General features: G+C 42.0%; 1 protein-coding gene across 2 annotated transcripts; it reads right to left on the bottom strand.

Moving 5' to 3' along the window:
• Positions 1 to 2,268: 2,268 nt before the first annotated feature.
• LOC133423149 (cytochrome b5) lies at positions 2,269 to 25,387 on the bottom strand. Of its 2 annotated transcripts, XM_061713293.1 has the most exons (6): positions 25,097 to 25,387; positions 14,923 to 15,051; positions 14,065 to 14,094; positions 13,856 to 13,890; positions 2,501 to 2,621; positions 2,269 to 2,461 (listed from the first exon to the last, which is right to left on the bottom strand). In XM_061713293.1, the coding sequence occupies exons 1-5, from the start codon at positions 25,244 to 25,246 to the stop codon at positions 2,540 to 2,542; spliced, it is 426 nt and encodes a 141-aa protein (XP_061569277.1). In that variant the 5' UTR covers positions 25,247 to 25,387; the 3' UTR covers positions 2,269 to 2,461; positions 2,501 to 2,539. The 2 variants fall into 2 exon arrangements, with proteins under 2 accessions (XP_061569277.1, XP_061569276.1); XM_061713292.1 differs by having other exon boundaries at positions 2,269 to 2,621.
• Positions 25,388 to 26,330: the final 943 nt, after the last annotated feature.

Consider the following 26,330-nt stretch of genomic DNA (forward strand, 5'->3'; position numbering starts at 1 on the left):
ACTTTTATTTGCATGAAGAAGCTGCGGTGCTTTCTGCTGGGGACGAGGTCACGGTGAGGTCACTGGGAGGTCATAAGGTCATGATAAAGGTCATTGATAAGGCCATTATAAGGTCACTAACGAGCTGTTGGTGAGCTAGCTAGTTAGTGACATCACCAAGACAGCTAGTTGATGAGGTCATAAGGTCATGATAAGGTCATGATAAGGTCACGTGAGGTCATGATAAGGTCACGGTGAGGTCATGATAAGGTCATGTTAAGGTCATGATAAGGTCACGGTGAGGTCATGATAAGGTCACGGTGAGGTCATGATAAGGTCACGGTGAGGTCATGATGAGGTCATGATAAGGTCTTGATAAGGTCATGATAAGGTCATGTTGAGGTCATGGTGAGGTCATAATAAGGTCATGATAAGGTCATGGTGAGGTCATGATAAGGTCATGGTGAGGTCATGATAAGGTCACGGTGAGGTCATGATAAGGTCTTGATAAGGTCATGGTGAGGTCATAATAAGGTCATGATAAGGTCATGGTGAGGTCATGATAAGGTCATGTTGAGGTCATGGTGAGGTCATAATAAGGTCATGATAAGGTCATGGTGAGGTCATGATAAGGTCATGATAAGGTCATGGTGAGGTCATGTTGAGGTCATGATAAGGTCATGATAAGGTCATGGTGAGGTCATGGTGAGGTCATGATAAGGTCATAATAAGGTCATGATAAGGTCATGATAAGGTCATGGTGAGGTCATGTTGAGGTCATGATAAGGTCATGGTGAGGTCACGGTGAGGTCATGATAAGGTCATGTTTAGGTCATGATAAGGTCATGGTGAGGTCAAGATAAGGTCATGGTGAGGTCATGTTGAGGTCATGATAAGGTCATGGTGAGGTCACGGTGAGGTCATGATAAGGTCATGATAAGGTCATGATAAGGTCATGGTGAGGTCATGATAAGGTCATGATAAGGCCATGTTGAGGTCATGATAAGGTCATGATAAGGTCATGATAAGGTCACGGTGAGGTCATGATAAGGTCATGTTTAGGTCATGGTGAGGTCATGATAAGGTCATGGTGAGGTCATGATAAGGTCATGATAAGGTCATGGTGAGGTCATGATAAGGTCATGATAAGGTCATGATAAGGTCACGGTGAGGTCATGATAAGGTCATGGTGAGGTCATGATAAGGTCATGGTGAGGTCATGTTGAGGTCATGATAAGGTCATGGTGAGGTCACGGTGAGGTCATGATAAGGTCATGATAAGGTCATGATAAGGTCATGGTGAGGTCATGATAAGGTCATGATAAGGCCATGTTGAGGTCATGATAAGGTCATGATAAGGTCATGATAAGGTCACGGTGAGGTCATGATAAGGTCATGTTTAGGTCATGGTGAGGTCATGATAAGGTCATGGTGAGGTCACGGTGAGGTCATGATAAGGTCATGATAAGGTCATGGTGAGGTCATGATAAGGTCATGATAAGGTCATGATAAGGTCATGGTGAGGTCATGATAAGGTCATGGTGAGGTCATGATAAGGTCATGTTTAGGTCATGATAAGGTCATGGTGAGGTCATGATAAGGTCATGTTTAGGTCATGATAAGGTCATGGTGAGGTCATGATAAGGTCATGATAAGGTCATGGTGAGGTCATGATAAGGTCATGATAAGGTCATGATAAGGTCATGGTGAGGTCATGATAAGGTCATAATTAGGTCATAATAAGGTCATGATAAGGTCATGGTGAGGTCATGATAAGGTCATAATAAGGTCATGATAAGGTCACGGTGAGGTCATGATGAGGTCATGATAAGGTCGTTGATGAAATGACTCAGTGACTCCTCCAGAACCACGGTTTGGTCCGATTACTCGCCTCACTGCAGTGGGACGACTGTTAGCTGCTGTTAAACACAAACTCATACATTCAAGATAGAAAAAAGTCAACAAATTATACATCCAGTGCAATTCTGCAGATTTAAATCAGAGTTATAATCTATCAAACATCCGGAAACATCCGGAAACATTGGTGACTTCATTAGCGTAATGCCCTGTGATTGGTTGTTTAAGCTGCGATGGAGCAGCGGCGCAGACGTGTCAAAGGTCAAAGGTCATCGGGGGTCGGTCTGCAGCCGCGCCCGGCCCTGGGGGGGGGGGGGGGGGGGGCTGCTGATGACATCACAGCTGGCCCGGAGGGGGCGGGGCCTGCTGATGACATCACAGCTGGCCTGGAGGGGGCGGGGCCTGCTGATGACATCACAGCTGGCCGGGGGGGGGGGCTGCTGATGACATCACAGCTGGCCCGGAGGGGGCGGGGCCTGCTGATGACATCACAGCTGGCCTGGAGGGGGCGGGGCCTGCTGATGACATCACAGCGTCCCCGGAGGGGGCGGGGCCTGCTGATGACATCACAGCTGGCCTGGAGGGGGCGGGGCCTGCTGATGACATCACAGCGTCCCCGGAGGGGGCGGGGCCTGCTGATGACATCACAGCATCCCCGGAGGAGGCGGGGCCTGCTGATGACATCACAGCGACCCCCGGCACGTCACTCGCTCCCGGTGTAGATGCGGTACAGCAGCGTGACGACGGCGGCGGCCAGAGCCGGGAGAACCAGGTTGGACCACCAGCTGGAAGAGGATTAGCAGAGGTTAGCTAACCCGCTAACCAGTTCACTAACCAACTAACCAGCTAACCACTACTCTGGTTCACTAACTAGCTAACCACTACTCTGGTTCACTAAGTAGCTAACCACTACTCTGGTTCACTAAGTAGCTAACCACTACTCTGGTTCACTAAGTAGCTAACCACTACTCTGGTTCACTAAGTAGCTAACCACTACTCTGGTTCACTAACGAACTAACCACTACTCTGGTTCACTAAGTAGCTAACCGCTACTCTGGTTCACTAACGAACTAACCACTACTCTGGTTCACTAAGTAGCTAACCGCTACTCTGGTTCACTAAGTAGCTAACCACTACTCTGGTTCACTAAGTAGCTAACCACTACTCTGGTTCACTAAGTAGCTAACCACTACTCTGGTTCACTAACGAACTAACCACTACTCTGGTTCACTAAGTAGCTAACCGCTACTCTGGTTCACTAACGAACTAACCACTACTCTGGTTCACTAAGTAGCTAACCGCTACTCTGGTTCACTAAGTAGCTAACCACTACTCTGGTTCACTAAGTAGCTAACCACTACTCTGGTTCACTAAGTAGCTAACCACTACTCTGGTTCACTAACCAGCTAACCACTACTCTGGTTCACTAAGTAGCTAACCACTACTCTGGTTCACTAAGTAGCTAACCACTACTCTGGTTCACTAAGTAGCTAACCACTACTCTGGTTCACAAACTAGCTAACCACTACTCTGGTTCACTAAGTAGCTAACCACTGCTCTGGTTCACTAAGTAGCTAACCACTACTCTGGTTCACTAAGTAGCTAACCACTACTCTGGTTCACTAACCAGCTAACCACTACTCTGGTTCACTAAGTAGCCAACCACTACTCTGGTTCACTAAGTAGCTAACCACTACTCTGGTTCACAAACTAGCTAACCACTACTCTGGTTCACTAAGTAGCTAACCACTACTCTGGTTCACTAAGTAGCTAACCACTACTCTGGTTCACTAACCAGCTAACCACTACTCTGGTTCACTAAGTAGCTAACCACTACTCTGGTTCACTAAGTAGCTAACCACTACTCTGGTTCACTAACCAGCTAACCACTGCTCTGGTTCACTAAGTAGCTAACCACTACTCTGGTTCACTAACCAGCTAACCGCTACTCTGGTTCACTAAGTAGCTAACCACTACTCTGGTTCACTAAGTAGCTAACCACAACTCTGGTTCACTAAGACGCTAACCACTACTCTGGTTCACTAAATAGCTAACCACTACTCTGGTTCACTAAGTAGCTAACCACTACTCTGGTTCACAAACTAGCTAACCACTGCTCTGGTTCACTAAGTAGCTAACCACTACTCTGGTTCACTAAGTAGCTAACCACTACTCTGGTTCACTAACCAGCTAACCACTACTCTGGTTCACTAAGTAGCTAACCACTACTCTGGTTCATTAAGTAGCTAACCACTACTCTGGTTCACAAACTAGCTAACCACTACTCTGGTTCACTAAGTAGCTAACCACTACTCTGGTTCACTAAGTAGCTAACCACTACTCTGGTTCACTAACCAGCTAACCACTACTCTGGTTCACTAAGTAGCTAACCACTACTCTGGTTCACTAAGTAGCTAACCACTACTCTGGTTCACTAAGTAGCTAACCGCTACTCTGGTTCACTAAGTAGCTAACCACTACTCTGGTTCACTAAGTAGCTAACCACAACTCTGGTTCACTAAGTCGCTAACCACTACTCTGGTTCACTAAGTCGCTAAACACTACTCTGGTTCACTAAGTAGCTAACCACTACTCTGGTTCACTAACCAGCTAACCACTACTCTGGTTCACTAAGTAGCTAACCACTACTCTGGTTCACTAAGTAGCTAACCACTACTCTGGTTCACTAAGTCGCTAACCACTACTCTGGTTCACTAAGTAGCTAACCACTACTCTGGTTCACTAACCAGCTAACCACTAGTCTGGTTCACTAAGTAGCTAACCACTACTCTGGTTAACTAACCAGCTAACCACTACTCTGGTTCACTAAGTAGCTAACCACTACTCTGGTTCACTAAGTAGCTAACCACTACTCTGGTTCACTAAGTAGCTAACCACTACTCTGGTTCACCAAGTAGCTAACCACTACTCTGGTTAACTAACCAGCTAACCACTACTCTGGTTCACTAAGTAGCTAACCACTACTCTGGTTCACTAAGTAGCTAACCACTACTCTGGTTCACTAAGTAGCTAACCACTACTCTGGTTCACTAAGTAGCTAACCACTACTCTGGTTCACTAAGTAGCTAACCACTACTCTGGTTCACTAACCAGCTAACCACTAGTCTGGTTCACTAAGTAGCTAACCACTACTCTGGTTCACTAAGTAGCTAACCACTACTCTGGTTCACTAAGTAGCTAACCACTACTCTGGTTCACTAAGTAGCTAACCACTACTCTGGTTCACTAAGTAGCTAACCACTACTCTGGTTCACTAAGTAGCTAACCACTACTCTGGTTCACTAAGTAGCTAACCACTACTCTGGTTCACTAACCAGCTAACCACTAGTCTGGTTCACTAAGTAGCTAACCACTACTCTGGTTCACTAAGGAGCTAACCACTACTCTGGTTCACTAAGTAGCTAACCACTACTCTGGTTCACTAAGTAGCTAACCACTACTCTGGTTCACTAACCAGCTAACCACTACTCTGGTTCACTAAGTAGCTAACCACTACTCTGGTTCACTAACCAGCTAACCACTACTCTGGTTCACAAACTAGCTAACCACTACTCTGGTTCACTAAGTAGCTAACCACTACTCTGGTTCACTAAGTAGCTAACCACTACTCTGGTTCACTAAGTAGCTAACCACTACTCTGGTTCACTAACTAGCTAACCACTACTCTGGTTCACTAAGTAGCTAACCACTAGTCTGGTTCACTAAGTAGCTAACCACTACTCTGGTTCACTAACCAGCTAACCACTACTCTGGTTCACTAAGTAGCTAACCACTACTCTGGTTCACTAACCAGCTAACCACTACTCTGGTTCACTAAGTAGCTAACCACTACTCTGGTTCACTAAGTAGCTAACCACTACTCTGGTTCACTAAGTAGCTAACCACTACTCTGGTTCACTAACCAGCTAACCACTAGTCTGGTTCACTAAGTAGCTAACCACTACTCTGGTTCACTAACCAGCTAACCACTAGTCTGGTTCACTAAGTAGCTAACCACTAGTCTGGTTCACTAAGTAGCTAACCACTACTCTGGTTCACTAACCAGCTAACCACTACTCTGGTTCACTAAGTAGCTAACCGCTACTCTGGTTCACTAAGTAGCTAACCACTACTCTGGTTCAGTAAGTAGCTAACCGCTACTCTGGTTCACTAAGTAGCTAACCACTACTCTGGTTCACTAAGTAGCTAACCACTACTCTGGTTCACTAAGTAGCTAACCGCTACTCTGGTTCACTAAGTAGCTAACCGCTACTCTGGTTCACTAAGTAGCTAACCACTACTCTGGTTCACTAAGTAGCTAACCGCTACTCTGGTTCACTAACCAGCTAACCACTACTCTGGTTCACTAAGTAGCTAACCACTACTCTGGTTCACTAAGTAGCTAACCACTACTCTGGTTCACTAAGTAGCTAACCACTACTCTGGTTCACTAAGTAGCTAACCACTACTCTGGTTCACTAAGTAACTAACCACTACTCTGGTTCACTAAGTAGCTAACCACTACTCTGGTTCACTAAGGAGCTAACCACTACTCTGGTTCACTAAGTAGCTAACCACTACTCTGGTTCACTAAGTAGCTAACCACTACTCTGGTTCACTAAGTAGCTAACCACTACTCTGGTTCACTAAGTAGCTAACCACTACTCTGGTTCACTAAGTAGCTAACCACTACTCTGGTTCACTAAGTAGCTAACCACTACTCTGGTTCACTAACCAGCTAACCACTACTCTGGTTCACTAAGTAGCTAACCACTACTCTGGTTCACTAAGTAGCTAACCACTACTCTGGTTCACTAACCAGCTAACCACTACTCTGGTTCACTAAGTAGCTAACCACTACTCTGGTTCACTAAGTAGCTAACCACTACTCTGGTTCACTAAGTAGCTAACCACTACTCTGGTTCACTAAGTAGCTAACCACTACTCTGGTTCACTAAGTAGCTAACCACTACTCTGGTTCACTAAGTAGCTAACCACTACTCTGGTTCACTAAGTAGCTAACCACTACTCTGGTTCACTAAGTAGCTAACCACTACTCTGGTTCACTAACTAGCTAACCACTACTCTGGTTCACTAAGTAGCTAACCACTACTCTGGTTCACTAAGTAGCTAACCACTACTCTGGTTCACTAAGTAGCTAACCACTACTCTGGTTCACTAAGTAGCTAACCACTACTCTGGTTCACTAAGTAGCTAACCACTACTCTGGTTCACTAAGTAGCTAACCACTACTCTGGTTCACTAAGTAGCTAACCACTACTCTGGTTCACTAAGTAGCTAACCACTACTCTGGTTCACTAACCAGCTAACCACTACTCTGGTTCACTAAGTAGCTAACCACTACTCTGGTTCACTAAGTAGCTAACCACTACTCTGGTTCACTAAGTAGCTACTCTGGTTCACTAAGTAGCTAACCACTACTCTGGTTCACTAAGTAGCTAACCACTACTCTGGTTCACTAAGTAGCTAACCACTACTCTGGTTCACTAAGTAGCTAACCACTACTCTGGTTCACTAAGTAGCTAACCACTACTCTGGTTCACTAAGTAGCTAACCACTACTCTGGTTCACTAACCAGCTAACCACTACTCTGGTTCACTAAGTAGCTAACCACTACTCTGGTTCACTAAGTAGCTAACCACTACTCTGGTTCACTAAGTAGCTACTCTGGTTCACTAAGTAGCTAACCACTACTCTGGTTCACTAAGTAGCTAACCACTACTCTGGTTCACTAAGTAGCTAACCGCTACTCTGGTTCACTAAGTAGCTAACCACTACTCTGGTTCACTAAGTAGCTAACCACTACTCTGGTTCACTAAGTAGCTAACCGCTACTCTGGTTCACTAAGTAGCTAACCGCTACTCTGGTTCACTAAGTAGCTAACCACTACTCTGGTTCACTAAGTAGCTAACCGCTACTCTGGTTCACTAACCAGCTAACCACTACTCTGGTTCACTAAGTAGCTAACCACTACTCTGGTTCACTAAGTAGCTAACCACTACTCTGGTTCACTAAGTAGCTAACCACTACTCTGGTTCACTAAGTAGCTAACCACTACTCTGGTTCACTAAGTAGCTAACCACTACTCTGGTTCACTAAGTAACTAACCACTACTCTGGTTCACTAAGTAGCTAACCACTACTCTGGTTCACTAAGGAGCTAACCACTACTCTGGTTCACTAAGTAGCTAACCACTACTCTGGTTCACTAAGTAGCTAACCACTACTCTGGTTCACTAAGTAGCTAACCACTACTCTGGTTCACTAAGTAGCTAACCACTACTCTGGTTCACTAAGTAGCTAACCACTACTCTGGTTCACTAACCAGCTAACCACTACTCTGGTTCACTAAGTAGCTAACCACTACTCTGGTTCACTAACCAGCTAACCACTAGTCTGGTTCACTAAGTAGCTAACCACTACTCTGGTTAACTAACCAGCTAACCACTACTCTGGTTCACTAAGTAGCTAACCACTACTCTGGTTCACTAAGTAGCTAACCACTACTCTGGTTCACTAAGTAGCTAACCACTACTCTGGTTCACTAAGTAGCTAACCACTACTCTGGTTCACTAAGTAGCTAACCACTACTCTGGTTCACTAACCAGCTAACCACTAGTCTGGTTCACTAAGTAGCTAACCACTACTCTGGTTCACTAAGTAGCTAACCACTACTCTGGTTCACTAAGTAGCTAACCACTACTCTGGTTCACTAACCAGCTAACCACTACTCTGGTTCACTAAGTAGCTAACCACTACTCTGGTTCACTAACCAGCTAACCACTACTCTGGTTCACAAACTAGCTAACCACTACTCTGGTTCACTAAGTAGCTAACCACTACTCTGGTTCACTAAGTAGCTAACCACTACTCTGGTTCACTAAGTAGCTAACCACTACTCTGGTTCACTAACTAGCTAACCACTACTCTGGTTCACTAAGTAGCTAACCACTAGTCTGGTTCACTAAGTAGCTAACCACTACTCTGGTTCACTAACCAGCTAACCACTACTCTGGTTCACTAAGTAGCTAACCACTACTCTGGTTCACTAACCAGCTAACCACTACTCTGGTTCACTAAGTAGCTAACCACTACTCTGGTTCACTAAGTAGCTAACCACTACTCTGGTTCACTAAGTAGCTAACCACTACTCTGGTTCACTAACCAGCTAACCACTAGTCTGGTTCACTAAGTAGCTAACCACTACTCTGGTTCACTAACCAGCTAACCACTAGTCTGGTTCACTAAGTAGCTAACCACTAGTCTGGTTCACTAAGTAGCTAACCACTACTCTGGTTCACTAACCAGCTAACCACTACTCTGGTTCACTAAGTAGCTAACCACTACTCTGGTTCACTAACCAGCTAACCACTACTCTGGTTCACTAAGTAGCTAACCACTACTCTGGTTCACTAACCAGCTAACCACTACTCTGGTTCACAAACTAGCTAACCACTACTCTGGTTCACTAAGTAGCTAACCACTACTCTGGTTCACTAAGTAGCTAACCACTACTCTGGTTCACTAACTAGCTAACCACTACTCTGGTTCACTAAGTAGCTAACCACTAGTCTGGTTCACTAAGTAGCTAACCACTACTCTGGTTCACTAACCAGCTAACCACTACTCTGGTTCACTAAGTAGCTAACCACTACTCTGGTTCACTAACCAGCTAACCACTACTCTGGTTCACTAAGTAGCTAACCACTACTCTGGTTCACTAAGTAGCTAACCACTACTCTGGTTCACTAAGTAGCTAACCACTACTCTGGTTCACTAACCAGCTAACCACTAGTCTGGTTCACTAAGTAGCTAACCACTACTCTGGTTCACTAACCAGCTAACCACTAGTCTGGTTCACTAAGTAGCTAACCACTAGTCTGGTTCACTAAGTAGCTAACCACTACTCTGGTTCACTAACCAGCTAACCACTACTCTGGTTCACTAAGTAGCTAACCGCTACTCTGGTTCACTAAGTAGCTAACCACTACTCTGGTTCAGTAAGTAGCTAACCGCTACTCTGGTTCACTAAGTAGCTAACCACTACTCTGGTTCACTAAGTAGCTAACCACTACTCTGGTTCACTAAGTAGCTAACCGCTACTCTGGTTCACTAAGTAGCTAACCGCTACTCTGGTTCACTAAGTAGCTAACCACTACTCTGGTTCACTAAGTAGCTAACCGCTACTCTGGTTCACTAACCAGCTAACCACTACTCTGGTTCACTAAGTAGCTAACCACTACTCTGGTTCACTAAGTAGCTAACCACTACTCTGGTTCACTAAGTAGCTAACCACTACTCTGGTTCACTAAGTAGCTAACCACTACTCTGGTTCACTAAGTAACTAACCACTACTCTGGTTCACTAAGTAGCTAACCACTACTCTGGTTCACTAAGGAGCTAACCACTACTCTGGTTCACTAAGTAGCTAACCACTACTCTGGTTCACTAAGTAGCTAACCACTACTCTGGTTCACTAAGTAGCTAACCACTACTCTGGTTCACTAAGTAGCTAACCACTACTCTGGTTCACTAAGTAGCTAACCACTACTCTGGTTCACTAACCAGCTAACCACTACTCTGGTTCACTAAGTAGCTAACCACTACTCTGGTTCACTAAGTAGCTAACCACTACTCTGGTTCACTAACCAGCTAACCACTACTCTGGTTCACTAAGTAGCTAACCACTACTCTGGTTCACTAAGTAGCTAACCACTACTCTGGTTCACTAAGTAGCTAACCACTACTCTGGTTCACTAAGTAGCTAACCACTACTCTGGTTCACTAAGTAGCTAACCACTACTCTGGTTCACTAAGTAGCTAACCACTACTCTGGTTCACTAAGTAGCTAACCACTACTCTGGTTCACTAAGTAGCTAACCACTACTCTGGTTCACTAACTAGCTAACCACTACTCTGGTTCACTAAGTAGCTAACCACTACTCTGGTTCACTAAGTAGCTAACCACTACTCTGGTTCACTAAGTAGCTAACCACTACTCTGGTTCACTAAGTAGCTAACCACTACTCTGGTTCACTAAGTAGCTAACCACTACTCTGGTTCACTAAGTAGCTAACCACTACTCTGGTTCACTAAGTAGCTAACCACTACTCTGGTTCACTAACCAGCTAACCACTACTCTGGTTCACTAAGTAGCTAACCACTACTCTGGTTCACTAAGTAGCTAACCACTACTCTGGTTCACTAAGTAGCTACTCTGGTTCACTAAGTAGCTAACCACTACTCTGGTTCACTAAGTAGCTAACCACTACTCTGGTTCACTAAGTAGCTAACCGCTACTCTGGTTCACTAAGTAGCTAACCACTACTCTGGTTCACTAAGTAGCTAACCACTACTCTGGTTCACTAAGTAGCTAACCGCTACTCTGGTTCACTAAGTAGCTAACCGCTACTCTGGTTCACTAAGTAGCTAACCACTACTCTGGTTCACTAAGTAGCTAACCGCTACTCTGGTTCACTAACCAGCTAACCACTACTCTGGTTCACTAAGTAGCTAACCACTACTCTGGTTCACTAAGTAGCTAACCACTACTCTGGTTCACTAAGTAGCTAACCACTACTCTGGTTCACTAAGTAGCTAACCACTACTCTGGTTCACTAAGTAGCTAACCACTACTCTGGTTCACTAAGTAGCTAACCACTACTCTGGTTCACTAAGTAGCTAACCACTACTCTGGTTCACTAAGTAGCTAACCACTACTCTGGTTCACTAAGTAGCTAACCACTACTCTGGTTCACTAAGTAGCTAACCACTACTCTGGTTCACTAAGTAGCTAACCACTACTCTGGTTCACTAAGTAGCTAACCACTACTCTGGTTCACTAAGTAGCTAACCACTACTCTGGTTCACTAAGTAGCTAACCACTACTCTGGTTCACTAAGTAGCTAACCACTACTCTGGTTCACTAACTAGCTAACCACTACTCTGGTTCACTAAGTAGCTAACCACTACTCTGGTTCACTAAGTAGCTAACCACTACTCTGGTTCACTAAGTAGCTAACCACTACTCTGGTTCACTAAGTAGCTAACCACTACTCTGGTTCACTAAGTAGCTAACCACTACTCTGGTTCACTAAGTAGCTAACCACTACTCTGGTTCACTAAGTAGCTAACCACTACTCTGGTTCACTAAGTAGCTAACCACTACTCTGGTTCACTAAGTAGCTAACCACTACTCTGGTTCACTAAGTAGCTAACCACTACTCTGGTTCACTAAGTAGCTAACCACTACTCTGGTTCACTAAGTAGCTAACCACTACTCTGGTTCACTAAGTAGCTAACCACTACTCTGGTTCACTAAGTAGCTAACCACTACTCTGGTTCACTAAGTAGCTAACCACTACTCTGGTTCACTAAGTAGCTAACCACTACTCTGGTTCACTAAGTAGCTAACCACTACTCTGGTTCACTAAGTAGCTAACCACTACTCTGGTTCACTAAGTAGCTAACCACTACTCTGGTTCACTAAGTAGCTAACCACTACTCTGGTTCACTAAGTAGCTAACCACTACTCTGGTTCACTAACTAGCTAACCACTACTCTGGTTCACTAAGTAGCTAACCACTACTCTGGTTCACTAAGTAGCTAACCACTACTCTGGTTCACTAAGTAGCTAACCACTACTCTGGTTCACTAAGTAGCTAACCACTACTCTGGTTCACTAAGTAGCTAACCACTACTCTGGTTCACTAAGTAGCTAACCACTACTCTGGTTCACTAAGTAGCTAACCACTACTCTGGTTCACTAACCAGCTAACCACTACTCTGGTTCACTAAGTAGCTAACCACTACTCTGGTTCACTAAGTAGCTAACCACTACTCTGGTTCACTAAGTAGCTACTCTGGTTCACTAAGTAGCTAACCACTACTCTGGTTCACTAAGTAGCTAACCGCTACTCTGGTTCACTAAGTAGCTAACCGCTACTCTGGTTCACTAAGTAGCTAACCACTACTCTGGTTCACTAAGTAGCTAACCACTACTCTGGTTCACTAAGTAGCTAACCACTACTCTGGTTCACTAAGTAGCTAACCACTACTCTGGTTCACTAAGTAGCTAACCACTACTCTGGTTCACTAAGTAGCTAACCACTACTCTGGTTCACTAAGTAGCTAACCACTACTCTGGTTCACTAAGTAGCTAACCACTACTCTGGTTCACTAACCAGCTAACCACTACTCTGGTTCACTAAGTAGCTAACCGCTACTCTGGTTCACTAAGTAGCTAACCACTACTCTGGTTCACTAAGTAGCTAACCACTACTCTGGTTCACTAAGTAGCTAACCACTACTCTGGTTCACTAAGTAGCTAACCGCTACTCTGGTTCACTAAGTAGCTAACCGCTACTCTGGTTCACTAAGTAGCTAACCGCTACTCTGGTTCACTAAGTAGCTAACCACTACTCTGGTTCACTAAGTAGCTAACCACTACTCTGGTTCACTAAGTAGCTAACCACTACTCTGGTTCACTAAGTAGCTAACCACTACTCTGGTTCACTAAGTAGCTAACCACTACTCTGGTTCACTAAGTAGCTAACCACTACTCTGGTTCACTAAGTAGCTAACCACTACTCTGGTTCACTAAGTAGCTAACCACTACTCTGGTTCACTAACCAGCTAACCACTACTCTGGTTCACTAAGTAGCTAACCACTACTCTGGTTCACTAAGTAGCTAACCACTACTCTGGTTCACTAAGTAGCTAACCACTACTCTGGTTCACTAAGTAGCTAACCACTACTCTGGTTCACTAAGTAGCTAACCACTACTCTGGTTCACTAAGTAGCTAACCACTACTCTGGTTCACTAAGTAGCTAACCGCTACTCTGGTTCACTAACCAGCTAACCACTACTCTGGTTCACTAAGTAGCTAACCACTACTCTGGTTCACTAAGTAGCTAACCACTACTCTGGTTCACTAAGTAGCTATATACATATATATTTGTGTGCGTGTGTGTGTATATGTGTGTGTTGGTTCCACACCTGGTTTCCTCCTTCAACGTCGTCACCAGCGTTTCCTGTAAAACACAAACCAAGAGATGAGACGCTCAATTACCCCTGATTTCTCTCTATTACCCCTGAACTCTCTCTATTACCCCTGAACTCTCTCTATTACCCCTGAACTCTCTCTATTACCCCTGAACTCTCTCTATTACCCCTGAACTCTCTCTATTACCCCCCCCCTAACTCACCTCAGGTTTGCAGATCTTGTGTCGGTCGTCCTGCAGAAGAAACAGAGATGGATCAGTAATCTGAAGTTCTGACCCCCGTGACCCCCGAGAGAAATAATCCAAAATAATCCGTTCTCCATCTTTTGTTTTGATAATAAAAAACAGAAAACGGATCGTTATCTTTTATCCGATTTCATTGATGTGTTTGAAAATCTAAATTGTGAATTAAAACAGCGAGTGGAAACTCTTTTCTCTATTTCCTGTTGGTTTCCAAGGAAACTGAAAACAAGGATTGCACATGTGCAGTAATAAATAAAGAAAGTTGTTTCTGGTTCTTTTGTTGATCAGATTGAACATTAACAGTTTTAGATGTTTTTAATGTTGAAACAGAAAATAAATCAAATATGAAACCTGGGAGTGAAACATGAGTTTAATCTTCACTCATGAAACTGCAGTGATTGTTGTGACAGTCGTTCAGCTGCAGCGTCCAATCAATAATCAATAACATGGACTGAACTCTAACATACTGTTGGAAACGAAGAGGAAAGAGAGAAAAGAGTTTTACACTCGCTGTTTTAATTCACAATTTAGATTTTCAAACACATCAAGGAAAACGGAAAACGGATAATGATCCGTTTTCTGTTTTTTATTATCAAAACAAAAGATGTGGAACGGATTATTTTGGATTATTTCTCTATTTTTATTTTGTCATTTCAAAACAAAAAACGGATGGCAGCGAAGTCCACGGACCCCCCGGAGCCCCCCCCCCCACCCACCGGGTGCAGCTCTCCTCCTCTCCTCCCCCCCCACCCCCGGGTGCCCCCCACCCACCGGGTGCAGCTCTCCTCCCCCCCCCACCCCCGGGTGCCCCCCACCCACCGGGTGCAGCTCTCCGATCACCATCTCTCCAGCCATCTCCCGGGCGTCACTGGAATGTCCAACGTCCTCAAAACTCTCTGTGGCGTTTCCTCCGGCCTGCTCCCGCAGAACCTCCTCCCCCCCGGGGTGCTGCAGAAATACACGGATCAATACAATCAATACAATCAATACATATCAATACAGGAACCTCCTCCCCCCCGGGGTGCTGCAGAAATACACGGATCAATACAATCAATACAATCAATACATATCAATACAGGAACCTCCTCCCCCCCGGGGTGCTGCAGAAATACACGGATCAATACAATCAATACAATCAATACATATCAATACAGGAACCTCCTCCCCCCCGGGGTGCTGCAGAAATACACGGATCAATACAATCAATACAATCAATACATATCAATACAGGAACCTCCTCCCCCCCGGGGTGCTGCAGGAATACACGGATCAATACAATCAATACAATCAATACATATCAATACAGGAACCTCCTCCCCCCCGGGGTGCTGCAGGAACACATGGATCAATACAATCAATATGGATCAATACAAGAACCTCCTCCCCCCCGGGGTGCTGCAGGAACACACGGATCAATACAATCAATATATATCAATATATATCAATACAAGAACCTCCTCCCCCCCGGGGTGCTGCAGGAACACACGGATCAATACAATCAATACAATCAATATATATCAATATATATCAATACAAGAACCCCCTCCCCCCCGGGGTGCTGCAGAAACATTTATATATGTATTAATACAATAAATATATTACAATAAATATGATATAGTATATATTAAAAATGCATATATATATATGCCTTAGGCTTCTACCAACATGGTATTAACCATTAATATATATATTTTAGGGATGGGCGGTATGGACTAAAACATTTATCACCATAATTTCTGGCATTTATCCTGATAACGATAAAAATGACAATAAAAAAAATACCAATTCAACTCCACCTTTTCAACTATAAATCTATCTCACTCTCAGATCCGCCATGTTTGTTACACAAAAACATCATCAACGGGAATTTATCCTTTTTTCTTTCTTTCTTTCTTTCTTTCTTTCTTTCTTTCTTTCTTTCTTTCTTTCTTTCTTTCTTTCTTTCTTTCTTTCTTTCTTTCTTTCTTTCTTTCTTTCTTTCTTTCTTTCTTTCTTTCTTTCTTTCTTTCTTTCAGGCTCATTTCCTTCCTTCCCTATTTTTTTCCCTTCCTTCCTTCCTTCCTTCCTTCCTTCCTTCCTTCCTTCCTTCCTTCCTTCCTTCCTTCCTTCCTTCCTTCCTTCCTTCCTTCCTTCCTTCCTTCCTTCCTTCCTTCCTTCCTTCCTTCCTTCCTTCCTTCCTTCCTTCCTTCCTTCCTTCACATACGTTGTGCGTGGATTTAACACAGAACTATAAATCAGTTTTACACAAAAACATCATCAACAGGAATTTATCATTTTTACCGTGAGATACAAATTCTTACCGTGGGGAATTTTTTTGACGGTTTATCGTGAACGGTAAAATATCACCCATTCCTAATATATTTTTACACATTTGTTTCCAATCAACAGAAGAAAGCTCTCCGGGTCTTTAAGGGATTCAAGTGGATTTAAAAACCAAACATCATCATCTTTACGTCAGCGTCTTCCACCTTTAGCCCTGGATGAGAGAAAAGCAGAGCAGAAAAGCAGAGCAGGTCCCGCTTGGAATTGTGATTTTTTCCCTTTTTTTTTAATGTGTCAAGTTTTAAGCCTGGCTTATGGAAGCATTTCCACCAGTAAAAGAACAAAAATAAGATGAAATCTTAGCCTTAAAAATAAAAATATCCCCACGGTAAGTCATAATTATGAGATAAAAGTCATAATTATAAGATAGAAAAGTCAAAATTATGAGATATAAATAAATTATAAATAAATGATGAGATATAACATCAAAATTATGAGATAGAAAGTCATAATTATGACTGGAAATGTATCGGGAGCCAAAAAAAGTGATGGGATCGTGAAAAATCGGGATCGGCAGAAACTCAAACTCAAGTGATCGGGAGTTAAAAAATCCTGATGGGGACAAACCTAAAAATAAGTGTGTTAATGCACAGCTCTGCTCATGTACGCGTGTGAATGAGTGAACGTTTATCTGGGAGGGAATATGTCAAAAATCATAAAGATTGTGCACTTGGGGACAAGTTTTTGATATCTGACATGGTGTTAGTTATGGACATAAAGTTTTCAAAAACCACCGCAAACCAATTGGGACGGCCCCCTAGTGGCCGGTTTGCAGAACATTCAAGATGAATCAATAAGCGAGGCGCTAGAGGCAGAATTGTAGGTGTTAGTGAGTTTAAACATGCACACCTGATGTTTTTTGTGTATTATTTTAATACAATCCTTGCTTTTTTAATACATTTCTTGCTTTAACATACTGTATATAAAGTGTTCTCCCCTCAGTGTCTGTACAGCCGCCCTGATGATCGTCCAGTGTGATGTGGATCTACGAGCCAATAAGATTCTGCTCCTGTCGTTACATAACCAAAATACAAACCACGTCCACAATTATAAAACCGTGTAACTGCATGAGCGTCCGACTATCGTAGCACTGCGTGACATCGTCTCTCTGTCCATCTCCTCCAGCAGCTGAACTTTATTGAGGTTTTTGTAGTGAAATGAGGAGGAATCATAGAGATAACTTCTCATTTCAACTAACTGGATCAGCCGTTCCTCATCATGTTTCCTAGGGCTGGGCGATATATCCAGATTTTAATATATATCGATATATTTTCAAACGCGATATGGTACGAGACCATTTTTTTTTTTTTATGATTTTGATATAGCTTATTTTGTGACAAATTGACTTGAATGTTTTATTTGAGATTTGCACAAATGTTTTGTTATTTGCACTAGTGATGCACCGATTGTTCGGTAACCGAAATTGTTCGGCCGAAAATGGCAAAAAAACAGTTTCGGTGTTCGGTGGAATAAGTGGGAAAAAAACCGAACAATTAATAACGGCGTTGTAATATAAATAGACTGGCCGCTGCGTAATGGTTGCGCACCACATAAATTGTTGGCCAACCAAAAACTAACCACATAAGAATTTAACTAACATTCACCAGCAGGTGGAACCAAAACAACATAAATCAATCTATTACAGGTGCGTTTAGATGATGAAATCAAACGTGGAAGAGCGTGGAGTGAAGTGGTGCAAACATGTCAGCAGTGTGGAAGTATTTTAGAGTGGCAAAGAATAATATAAGAATGGCTGTTTGCAATGAATGTTCTGCTCAAATATCTAGAGGGGGCACATCTGCAAAGTCTTTCAGCACTACAAGTTTGATTTATCATTTGAAATGATAAAAAAATGTATTTTGCTAATTTATTTATTTTAAGTTATTGTTCTTTGCTGGTATAATGTCTGCTGGAATATTTAAGAAATGCTGGGAAATTTAAAAAAAATTCAGTTTTTTATGTTCAACAAATGTTTTCTACCTTGTAATTTTGTAAAATATTTTTTTCTTTTAAAAGCATGCCTAAATCACATTTATTTGATTTGTGCAATGGTGAAAAAATTGGCAAAATAAATGAAAAACTGTGAAGAACCATGTTCGGTATTGTTCGGTATTCGGCCAAGTGTTTATTATTATTTTCGGTTTCGGTTTCGGTTTCGGCCACAAATTTTCATTTCGGTGCATCACTAATTTGCACAACTATCAACCTCAGTTGAAAAGTCTGCCTGTTACTGTCTACATTGTATTAATTGCACAGTGTATTTTAATTTAATTGTTATGCAGGAAAGGGATATTTGTTTTATTTTATTCAAGAAGCATTTTTATTCTACATATGCAGGCAGTTTATTTTTATTTCATTTGTTTTATACATTTTGATATTGTGCAGACCTCTGTTAATAAAGGTAACTGTGTGACATTTGGCACGAGGCTTTGTATTAAAACTGACTGTTTTTTTAAGGGTTTGCCTCAGAAAAAATGAAGCTAACAGAGATGCTAACAGAGATGCTATGCTATAATGCTTTGGGGGAAACCCCAATTATGGCACAGAAAAAATATCTATATATATCGAGTATCGCCATTCAGCTAGAAAATATTGAGATACGACCATTGGTCCATATCGCCCAGCCCTACTGTTTCCTGCAGCGCTTTCAACCGGCTTTCAACGCGAGCGACAGGAAGAGAATAGAAGCAGGACGTCCGACAAATGTTCAGCTCAAAACGTCGCGCTGCGGCCAGTTAGGACAGTCCAATAGAAAATAAAGCAATTGATTTTGTCGCTGACGCTCGCTCGCGTGCAGTTATTAGGACACGGTGGAAAGGCTGATTTATGGTTCGGCGTTACACCAACTTTAACGCAGAATAGGGATGGGCGGTATGGACTAAAAAATGTATCACCATAATTTCTGTCATTTATCCTGATAACGATAAAAATGATGATAAAAAAAATACCAATTCAACTTCACCTTTTTAACTATAAATCTATCACCACGTCATCAATTTTTCTTTCTTTCTTTCTTTCTTTCTTTCTTTCTTTCTTTCTTTCTTTCTTTCTTTCTTTCTTTCTTTCTTTCTTTCTTTCTTTCTTTCTTTCTTTCTTTCTTTCTTTCTTTCTTTCTTTCTTTCTTTCTTTCTTTCTTTCTTCCTCCTTCCTCCTTTTCCTTCTTCCTTCCTTCCTTCTTCTCTTCCCTTCCTCCTTCCTTCCTCCTTTCTTCCTTCCTTCCTTCCTCCTTTCTTCCTTCCTTCCTTCCTCCTTTCTTTCTTTCTCCTTTTCCTTCTTCCTTCCTTCCTTCTTCTCTTCCCTTCCTTCCTTCCTTCCTTCCTTCCTTCCTTCCTTCCTTCCTTCCTTCCTTCCTTCCTTCCTTCCTTCCTTCCTTCCTTCCTTCCTTCCTTCCTTCCTTCCTTCCTTCCTTCCTTCTGCGTGGATTTAACACAGAACTATAAATCATCTTTACACAAATGGCGCTTTTGCATTAGTATCACCTTAGCTCGGTTCTACCCGTTTTGCGCTTTCGCACTAGGGCTGAGACGAGTAGAGCCGCTCCAAGTCGATACTTTTTTCTGTAACCATTTCAGTGAGGTTCTGAAAGCGGGCTGAGAAGGGACTATTTCTGACGTCACCACCTCCGCGCCTCTGATTGGTCGGGGGGCGGGGCCGTCAGACGTTTGAATCAGGAAGCGGGAGTCAGAGCGAGGGGACTCGCGGCGATTTTATTATAAAGCGCAAAACGTCTGTTTGGTGATCCAACTCTGAGGTGCAGATGTTCATAAACCTGGTGGCTGTCGAGAAAAAATTAAAAAAGCAATGTAGACGGGCTGTTTTTTTCTCAGCCGCTCCCGGCTCCAGCTGATTTCTCATCAGCGCCGACATGAACAAAGGTGTTGCGCAATCGAGTACGTCACAGCAGCTTCACCCAAACCTGCCCACTTCTCCCCTGGCAGTGCGAAAACACATGGGTGGAGCCGTGTAAAGCCGCGCCGAGCCGAGTCGGGCCAAGTAAGTCCTAGTGCGAAAGTGCCAAAAAACATCATCAACAGGAATTTATCATTTTTACCGTGAGATACAAATTCTCACCGTGGGGAATTTTTTTGACGGTTTACCGTGAACGGTAAAATATCAAACATTCCTAGTAAAGGCTGATTTATGGTTCCGCGTTACACCAACTTTAACACAGAACCATAATTCAGCCTTAACTCCACCGGCCGGAGCTTCCTCCATTTATTCGTACCGGTGTATCACGTCATTCACTCATTATCATAGCCCCGCCCCCTCAGAATCCACCAGCCAATCAGCACAGAGCCTCATTATCATAGCCCCGCCCCCTCAGAATCCACCAGCCAATCAGCACAGACCTCATTATCATAGCCCCGCCCACTCAGAATCCTGCATAGATAATGAGGTTAGAGAATGGGAAGATAAAGACATGGTTTAGAGGCTGAATTTCTCATTTATTTAGCCAAAACAATCAAAAGCTTGTTTTTAGGACCTTCAAGGCCTGTTTTCTGGCTGCTGCCAGCAACATGTGCAGCAGGAAGATCTGGCAGGAAGGAGTTAACGTCCTGCAGCGTCAGCCGACACCTCTGACCCACTAACGTGGACTTTGAGCAGCGTGACGGCGCTGGAGCAGCAGGACTGCACCCTGATCAATACCCGGACTGGACCAATACAGACGTATATTATGCTCTTATTTATTCATGTCATGATCTACAGGTGAAGGTCCCAACATCTGAATATATTGCAAAACTTCATTCGTAGTAAATTTAACTAAAGGTGAAACAAATACATAATTCCCCACTACATTCAAAGTGAGATATTTCTGTAGGTACGCGTAGATTTAACGCAGAACCGTGGACACGCTTTGCTACGCAGCCGCTGCTCTTCTCCCCGGAGCAACGCTTTGTCTCCTCCCCTGCTACACGTCATTCAAGCAGCCAATCAGCGCAGAGCCTCATTATCATAGCCCCCCCGCCCTGAAAATGAGCCACAGAAAAAGGCTTTAGAAGCGGAAAAAATAAAAACATGGCCCAGAGACTGAATTTCTGATTTATGTAGAAAAAACAAGCTTTAGATTGTTTTTAAGACATTCAAGGCCTGTTTAAAATATACATTAAATGCCATAATATGTCTCCTTTAAATCAATGCGTTTTGTTTTTTCATATCAAATAAACACATTTCTATTCAGTTTAGAAGTTTTGGGGATGTCCCTTTTGTTTGGCTCCTGCGCTGCTGAAATCAGGGCGTCCCTTATTTCTATTTCTGAAAGGTGGAAACCCTACCTGGGGGGAGCATGCAAACACAAACACAAACACAAACACAAACACAAACACAAACACAAACACGTGTGTAACTCCAGACTCCTGCAGAGATTTTCCAGGCAGGAAGTTTGGGACTTGAACCTGGGGGGGATTTACCCGGGTCTGACCCGGGTCCGATACCTCCGAACCAGAATTCATGATAAAAACTTAAAAAATATATAAAAGAAACCAATATTTGTTAGATTTTCTCAAAAACTTGACAGAAAAGTTCCTTTTAAACCGACAACTCGGTCCAAACCCCCAGAACCAGAATCCACATCCGTCCCCAGGAGAACACAACTTTACATTTATAGTTAAAGCGACACTATGTAACTTTTCCACCTTAATATCATATTTCCAGAGTCATTGTGATGGTACATCAACTTCCAACAGGTTTAATGAACCTCTGTCATGGTCTGAGGGGGTCTGTATCACCTTCACTGGCACTATGTAACTTTGAAGAGCATGGTAGGAACCCTGCCACACTAAAAAACTACAAATCTTTACGGCTTTGACTGCTTTACGGCATACGTCACTTCCCCCTCCTTCCCGATTCGCAGTCGAGACAAAAATGGGCGGGGCGTGGAGCTCAGAGCTCAGCAGAACCTGGTAACCCGTTGCTGTGTTGTGGCTGCAGCAGCTCCACACAACAGACATGGGGAAAAGATCCTAATGGTTTAACTTTTCAACGGTTTCCTGCTCGGAGGCAGAACCACGCAGGCCAAGTATCTGATATAACAAAGTAAAAGAGTGAAAGAGTCGTCGGCTCGGTTTGGATCGCGGCTGTAAAGACCAAACACCTTCCACACAGTAAAGCCTGAATTATGGTTCTGCGTTAAATCGACGCAGACCTACGGCGTAGGGTACGTGGCGACGCGCAACGTACGGTGCATGTCGCCGCGTACCCTACGCTGTAGGCTCTGCGTCGATTTAACGCAGTACCATAAACAGCCTTAAACCACAAACACTCACACAGACCGGGTCGCATCAAAACACGGGTTTTATTCCCCTCTTCGCCAGCTAAACGCAGTTGCTGGCCAGCTCTCTGCGGTGCAATTAACCCCAATCTTCAGATAAAACTAGTTTGTTGAGGAAAAAATATCAACTCTTATTTGTAGCTGCAGAAGAAAAAAATAATCTCACGAGGAAAACAAAAATAATCACGGCTCGGAGCCTCTTCAACATAATATAGCGGTCAAAAAAAAGAAAAGAGAAGTAAGAGGGATACAAAACATGTACTGTATGTTGTACTATTGTACTAATTTATTTATTATACACATGGGTCTTCAGTAGGGATATGGATCCAGACCGTTAATAATCATTATTTTCTCCATATACCGCTCCCTGGCTTCCTTGTTTAAGGTATCCCGGTAAATTCCAGTTCCTTTCCAGCAGTTTAACATCTTTTTTTTTGCGTTCTGTCTGTTCACTTGGTGAAACAGAAAAGCGTCCAGTCTCCTCTCATCAAAACAAATGCAGCGACGGGACAGGAGTTTTCCGGCAGTACGCGCTGGTGCTCATGGGAAATGTAGTGTTCTTTCTGGTAAAACACTACCGATTTGGTCCAAAGATGCCGCCAAACTCAGAAAAGCTGAAAGTTACGTTGTGCTGCTTTAAGTAACAGTTTCATTTAGGGAAGAGTATCAGGGCCACGTAGGAGAAAACATATTTGAGAGGGGAAGATTTGTTTTATTGTGTAATTTGAGAAAAAAGTCGAAATGTCGAGAAAAAAGTCGAAATGTCAAGAGTAAAGTTGAAATACATTTCGACTTTTTTCTCGAAATTGTACTTTAACATCAATCTCGACATTTGACTTTTTTCTCAACATTTCGACTTTTTTCTTGAAATTGTATTTCAACACTAATCTCAACATTTGACTTTTTTTCTCGACTTTTTCAACTTTTTTCTCGACATTTCAACTTTTTTCTCGACATTTCGACTTTTTTCTCGTCATTTTTTACTTTTTTTCTCGACTTTTTCAACTTTTTTCTTGACTTTTTCAACTTTTTTTCAACTTTTTTCTCGACATTTCAACTTTTTTCTCGACATTTCGACTTTTTTCTCGACATTTCGACTTTTTTCTCATCATTTGACTTTTTTCTCGTCATTTTTTACTTTTTTTCTCGACATTTCAACTTTTTTCTCGACATTTTAACTTTTTTCTCGACATTTCGACTTTTTTCTCGACTTTTTCAACTTTTTTCTCGACTTTTTCAACTTTTTTTCTACTTTTTTCTCGACATTTCGACTTTTTTCTCAACATTTCGAATTTTTTCTCGAAATTGTACTTTTTCTCAAGATTTTGACTTTTTTCTCAAAATTGTACTTTTTTCTCGACATTTCAACTTATTTCTCGACATTTCAACTTTTTTCTCAACATTTCGACTTTTTTCTCGACATTTCGACTTTTTTCTCTAAATTGTATTTCAACACTAATCTCAACATTTGACTTTTTTCTCGACATTTTCAACTTTTTTCTCGTCATTTGACTTTTCTCTCGTCATTTTCAACTTTTTTCTCGACTTTTCAACTTTTTTCTCAAAATTGTACTTTTTTCTCAAAATTGTACTTTTTTCTCAACATTTTGACTTTTTTCTCAACATTTTGACTTTTTTCTGGACATTTTCGACTTTTTTCTCGTCATTTGACTTTTCTCTCGTCATTTTCGACTTTTTCAACTTTTTTTTTACTTTTTTTTCGACATTTCACCTTTTTTCTCAACATTTCGAGTTTTTTTTCGACATTTTGACTTTTTTCTCAACATTTCAACTTTTTCCTCAACTTTTTTCTTAACATTTCAACTTTTTTTTCGACATTTCAACTTTTTTCTCAAAATTGTACTTTTTTCTCAACATTTTGACTTTTCTCTCGTCATTTTCGACTTTTTCAACTTTTTTTTAACTTTTTTTTCAACATTTCACCTTTTTTCTCAACATTTCGACTTTTTTCTCAACATTTCGACTTTTTTCTCAACATTTCAACTTTTTTTTCGACATTTTGACTTTTTTCTCAACATTTGAACTTTTTTCTCAACATTTTCGACTTTTTTCTTGACATTTCGACTTTTTTCTCAACATTTCGACTGTTTTCTCAACTTTTTTCTCTACATTTTCGACTTTTTTCTCGTCATTTCGACTTTTTTCTCAACATTTTGACTTTTTTTCAACTTTTTTCTCTACATTTTCGACTTTTTTCTCAACTTTTTTCTCGAAGTGCATAATGAAAATAAAATCTTCCTCCTCTAAAATATAATTGTTATGTTTATCCTGATACTCCGTATTAATTTGACCAGCTGTTTCAAACACATTAAGGACTGAAACTCCCATTAAACTCCCATTAAAGTTGGTGATAACAGTGTGCTCCGGGGCTCGAACCCTCACCTCCTCCAGGAAGCGGGTCACGTCGTAGACCTTGTTGTGGATGATGATCCAGGTGGACTTGAAGGAGTTCTGCTGGGAGATCTCGTCCAGCCGGTAGTACTTGACTCCCGCCGGCCCCTCCGGCCCCGCGGGCTCCGCACGCTCGGACATTTGCGGGAGAAGTCGGGGAAGTCGCTGGTGTGAACTCTCGGAGGAAACGCAGTTATATTTTATATAATCCGTGACTCCGCACTAAAGCCTCCCGACATTTGCCCCAGAAAGAGCCGCAACTTTCAGCGCTTCATCATTTCTCAAGGTAACTGCGGGAGAAAACCACTTCCGGCAGCTGCTTTCAAAATAAAACATCTGCTCCAGCTCTCATTTCTACGACGGAGTATTAGGGCCAAACTAAGACAAAAAAAATGGGAAATTACGAGAATAAAGTCATAATACAATGAGAATAAAGTCGTAAAATTACGAGAATAAAGTCATAATGATGCGAGAATAAAGTCATAATATTACGAGAATAATGTCGTAACATTACTAGAATAACGTCGTAAAATTACGAGAATAAAGTCGTAAAATTACGAGAATAAAGTCGTAACATTATGAGAATAAAGTCGTAATATTACGAGAATAAAATCGTAATATTAAATATATTATAAATATACAAATATAACTTCACAAGATGCTCAATATTCAACATTTTAACACACTCTTCCTGTTAGAGTTCTCATAAATTAACACTTTATTCTTGTAATATTACGACTTTATTCTCATAAATTGCGACTTTATTCTCGTAATGTTACAACTTTATTTTCGTAATATGACAACTTTATTCTCATAATATGACGACTTTATTCTCATATTACTTTATTCTCGTAATGTTACGAGTTTATTCTCGTAATATTACGACTTTATTCTCATAAATTACGACTTTATTCTCGTAATATTACGACTTTATTCTATTACGACTTTATTCTCGCAACATTATGACTTTATTCTCGTAATTTCCTTTTTGTTTGGCCCTAATACTCCGTCGTAGATATGTGTGGCGACTGCACTAACGCTATTTCTACATTATTGGAGGATTGACTCCAGTGCTACTAACTAGTCCCTAACTAGTCCTCTAGCAGAATAACCAGCTCCAACACCCCCCTCCACCTCAGAAAAGGAATGAAGAGTAAATGTTACTGATTTAAATTGGACTGAATTTGGAGATGAAACCTGAATTTTAAATATTAAAGGTTGAAAT

Source organism: Cololabis saira, chromosome 22 (genome assembly GCF_033807715.1).
Source record: "Cololabis saira isolate AMF1-May2022 chromosome 22, fColSai1.1, whole genome shotgun sequence".
Classification (NCBI taxonomy): domain Eukaryota; kingdom Metazoa; phylum Chordata; class Actinopteri; order Beloniformes; family Belonidae; genus Cololabis; species Cololabis saira.

Bases quoted from the DNA above. Each gene is read 5' to 3' on its own strand.
- LOC133423149 (XM_061713293.1), bottom strand. From the start codon at position 25,246: ATGTCCGAGCGTGCGGAGCCCGCGGGGCCGGAGGGGCCGGCGGGAGTC. The intron at 14,095-14,922 runs GTGGGTGGGGGG...TTTCTTCTGCAG, and splicing joins TGATCGGAGAGCTGCACCCG to GACGACCGACACAAGATCTG. The intron at 2,622-13,855 runs GTGTGGAACCAA...ATCCTCTTCCAG, and splicing joins ACGTTGAAGGAGGAAACCAG to CTGGTGGTCCAACCTGGTTC.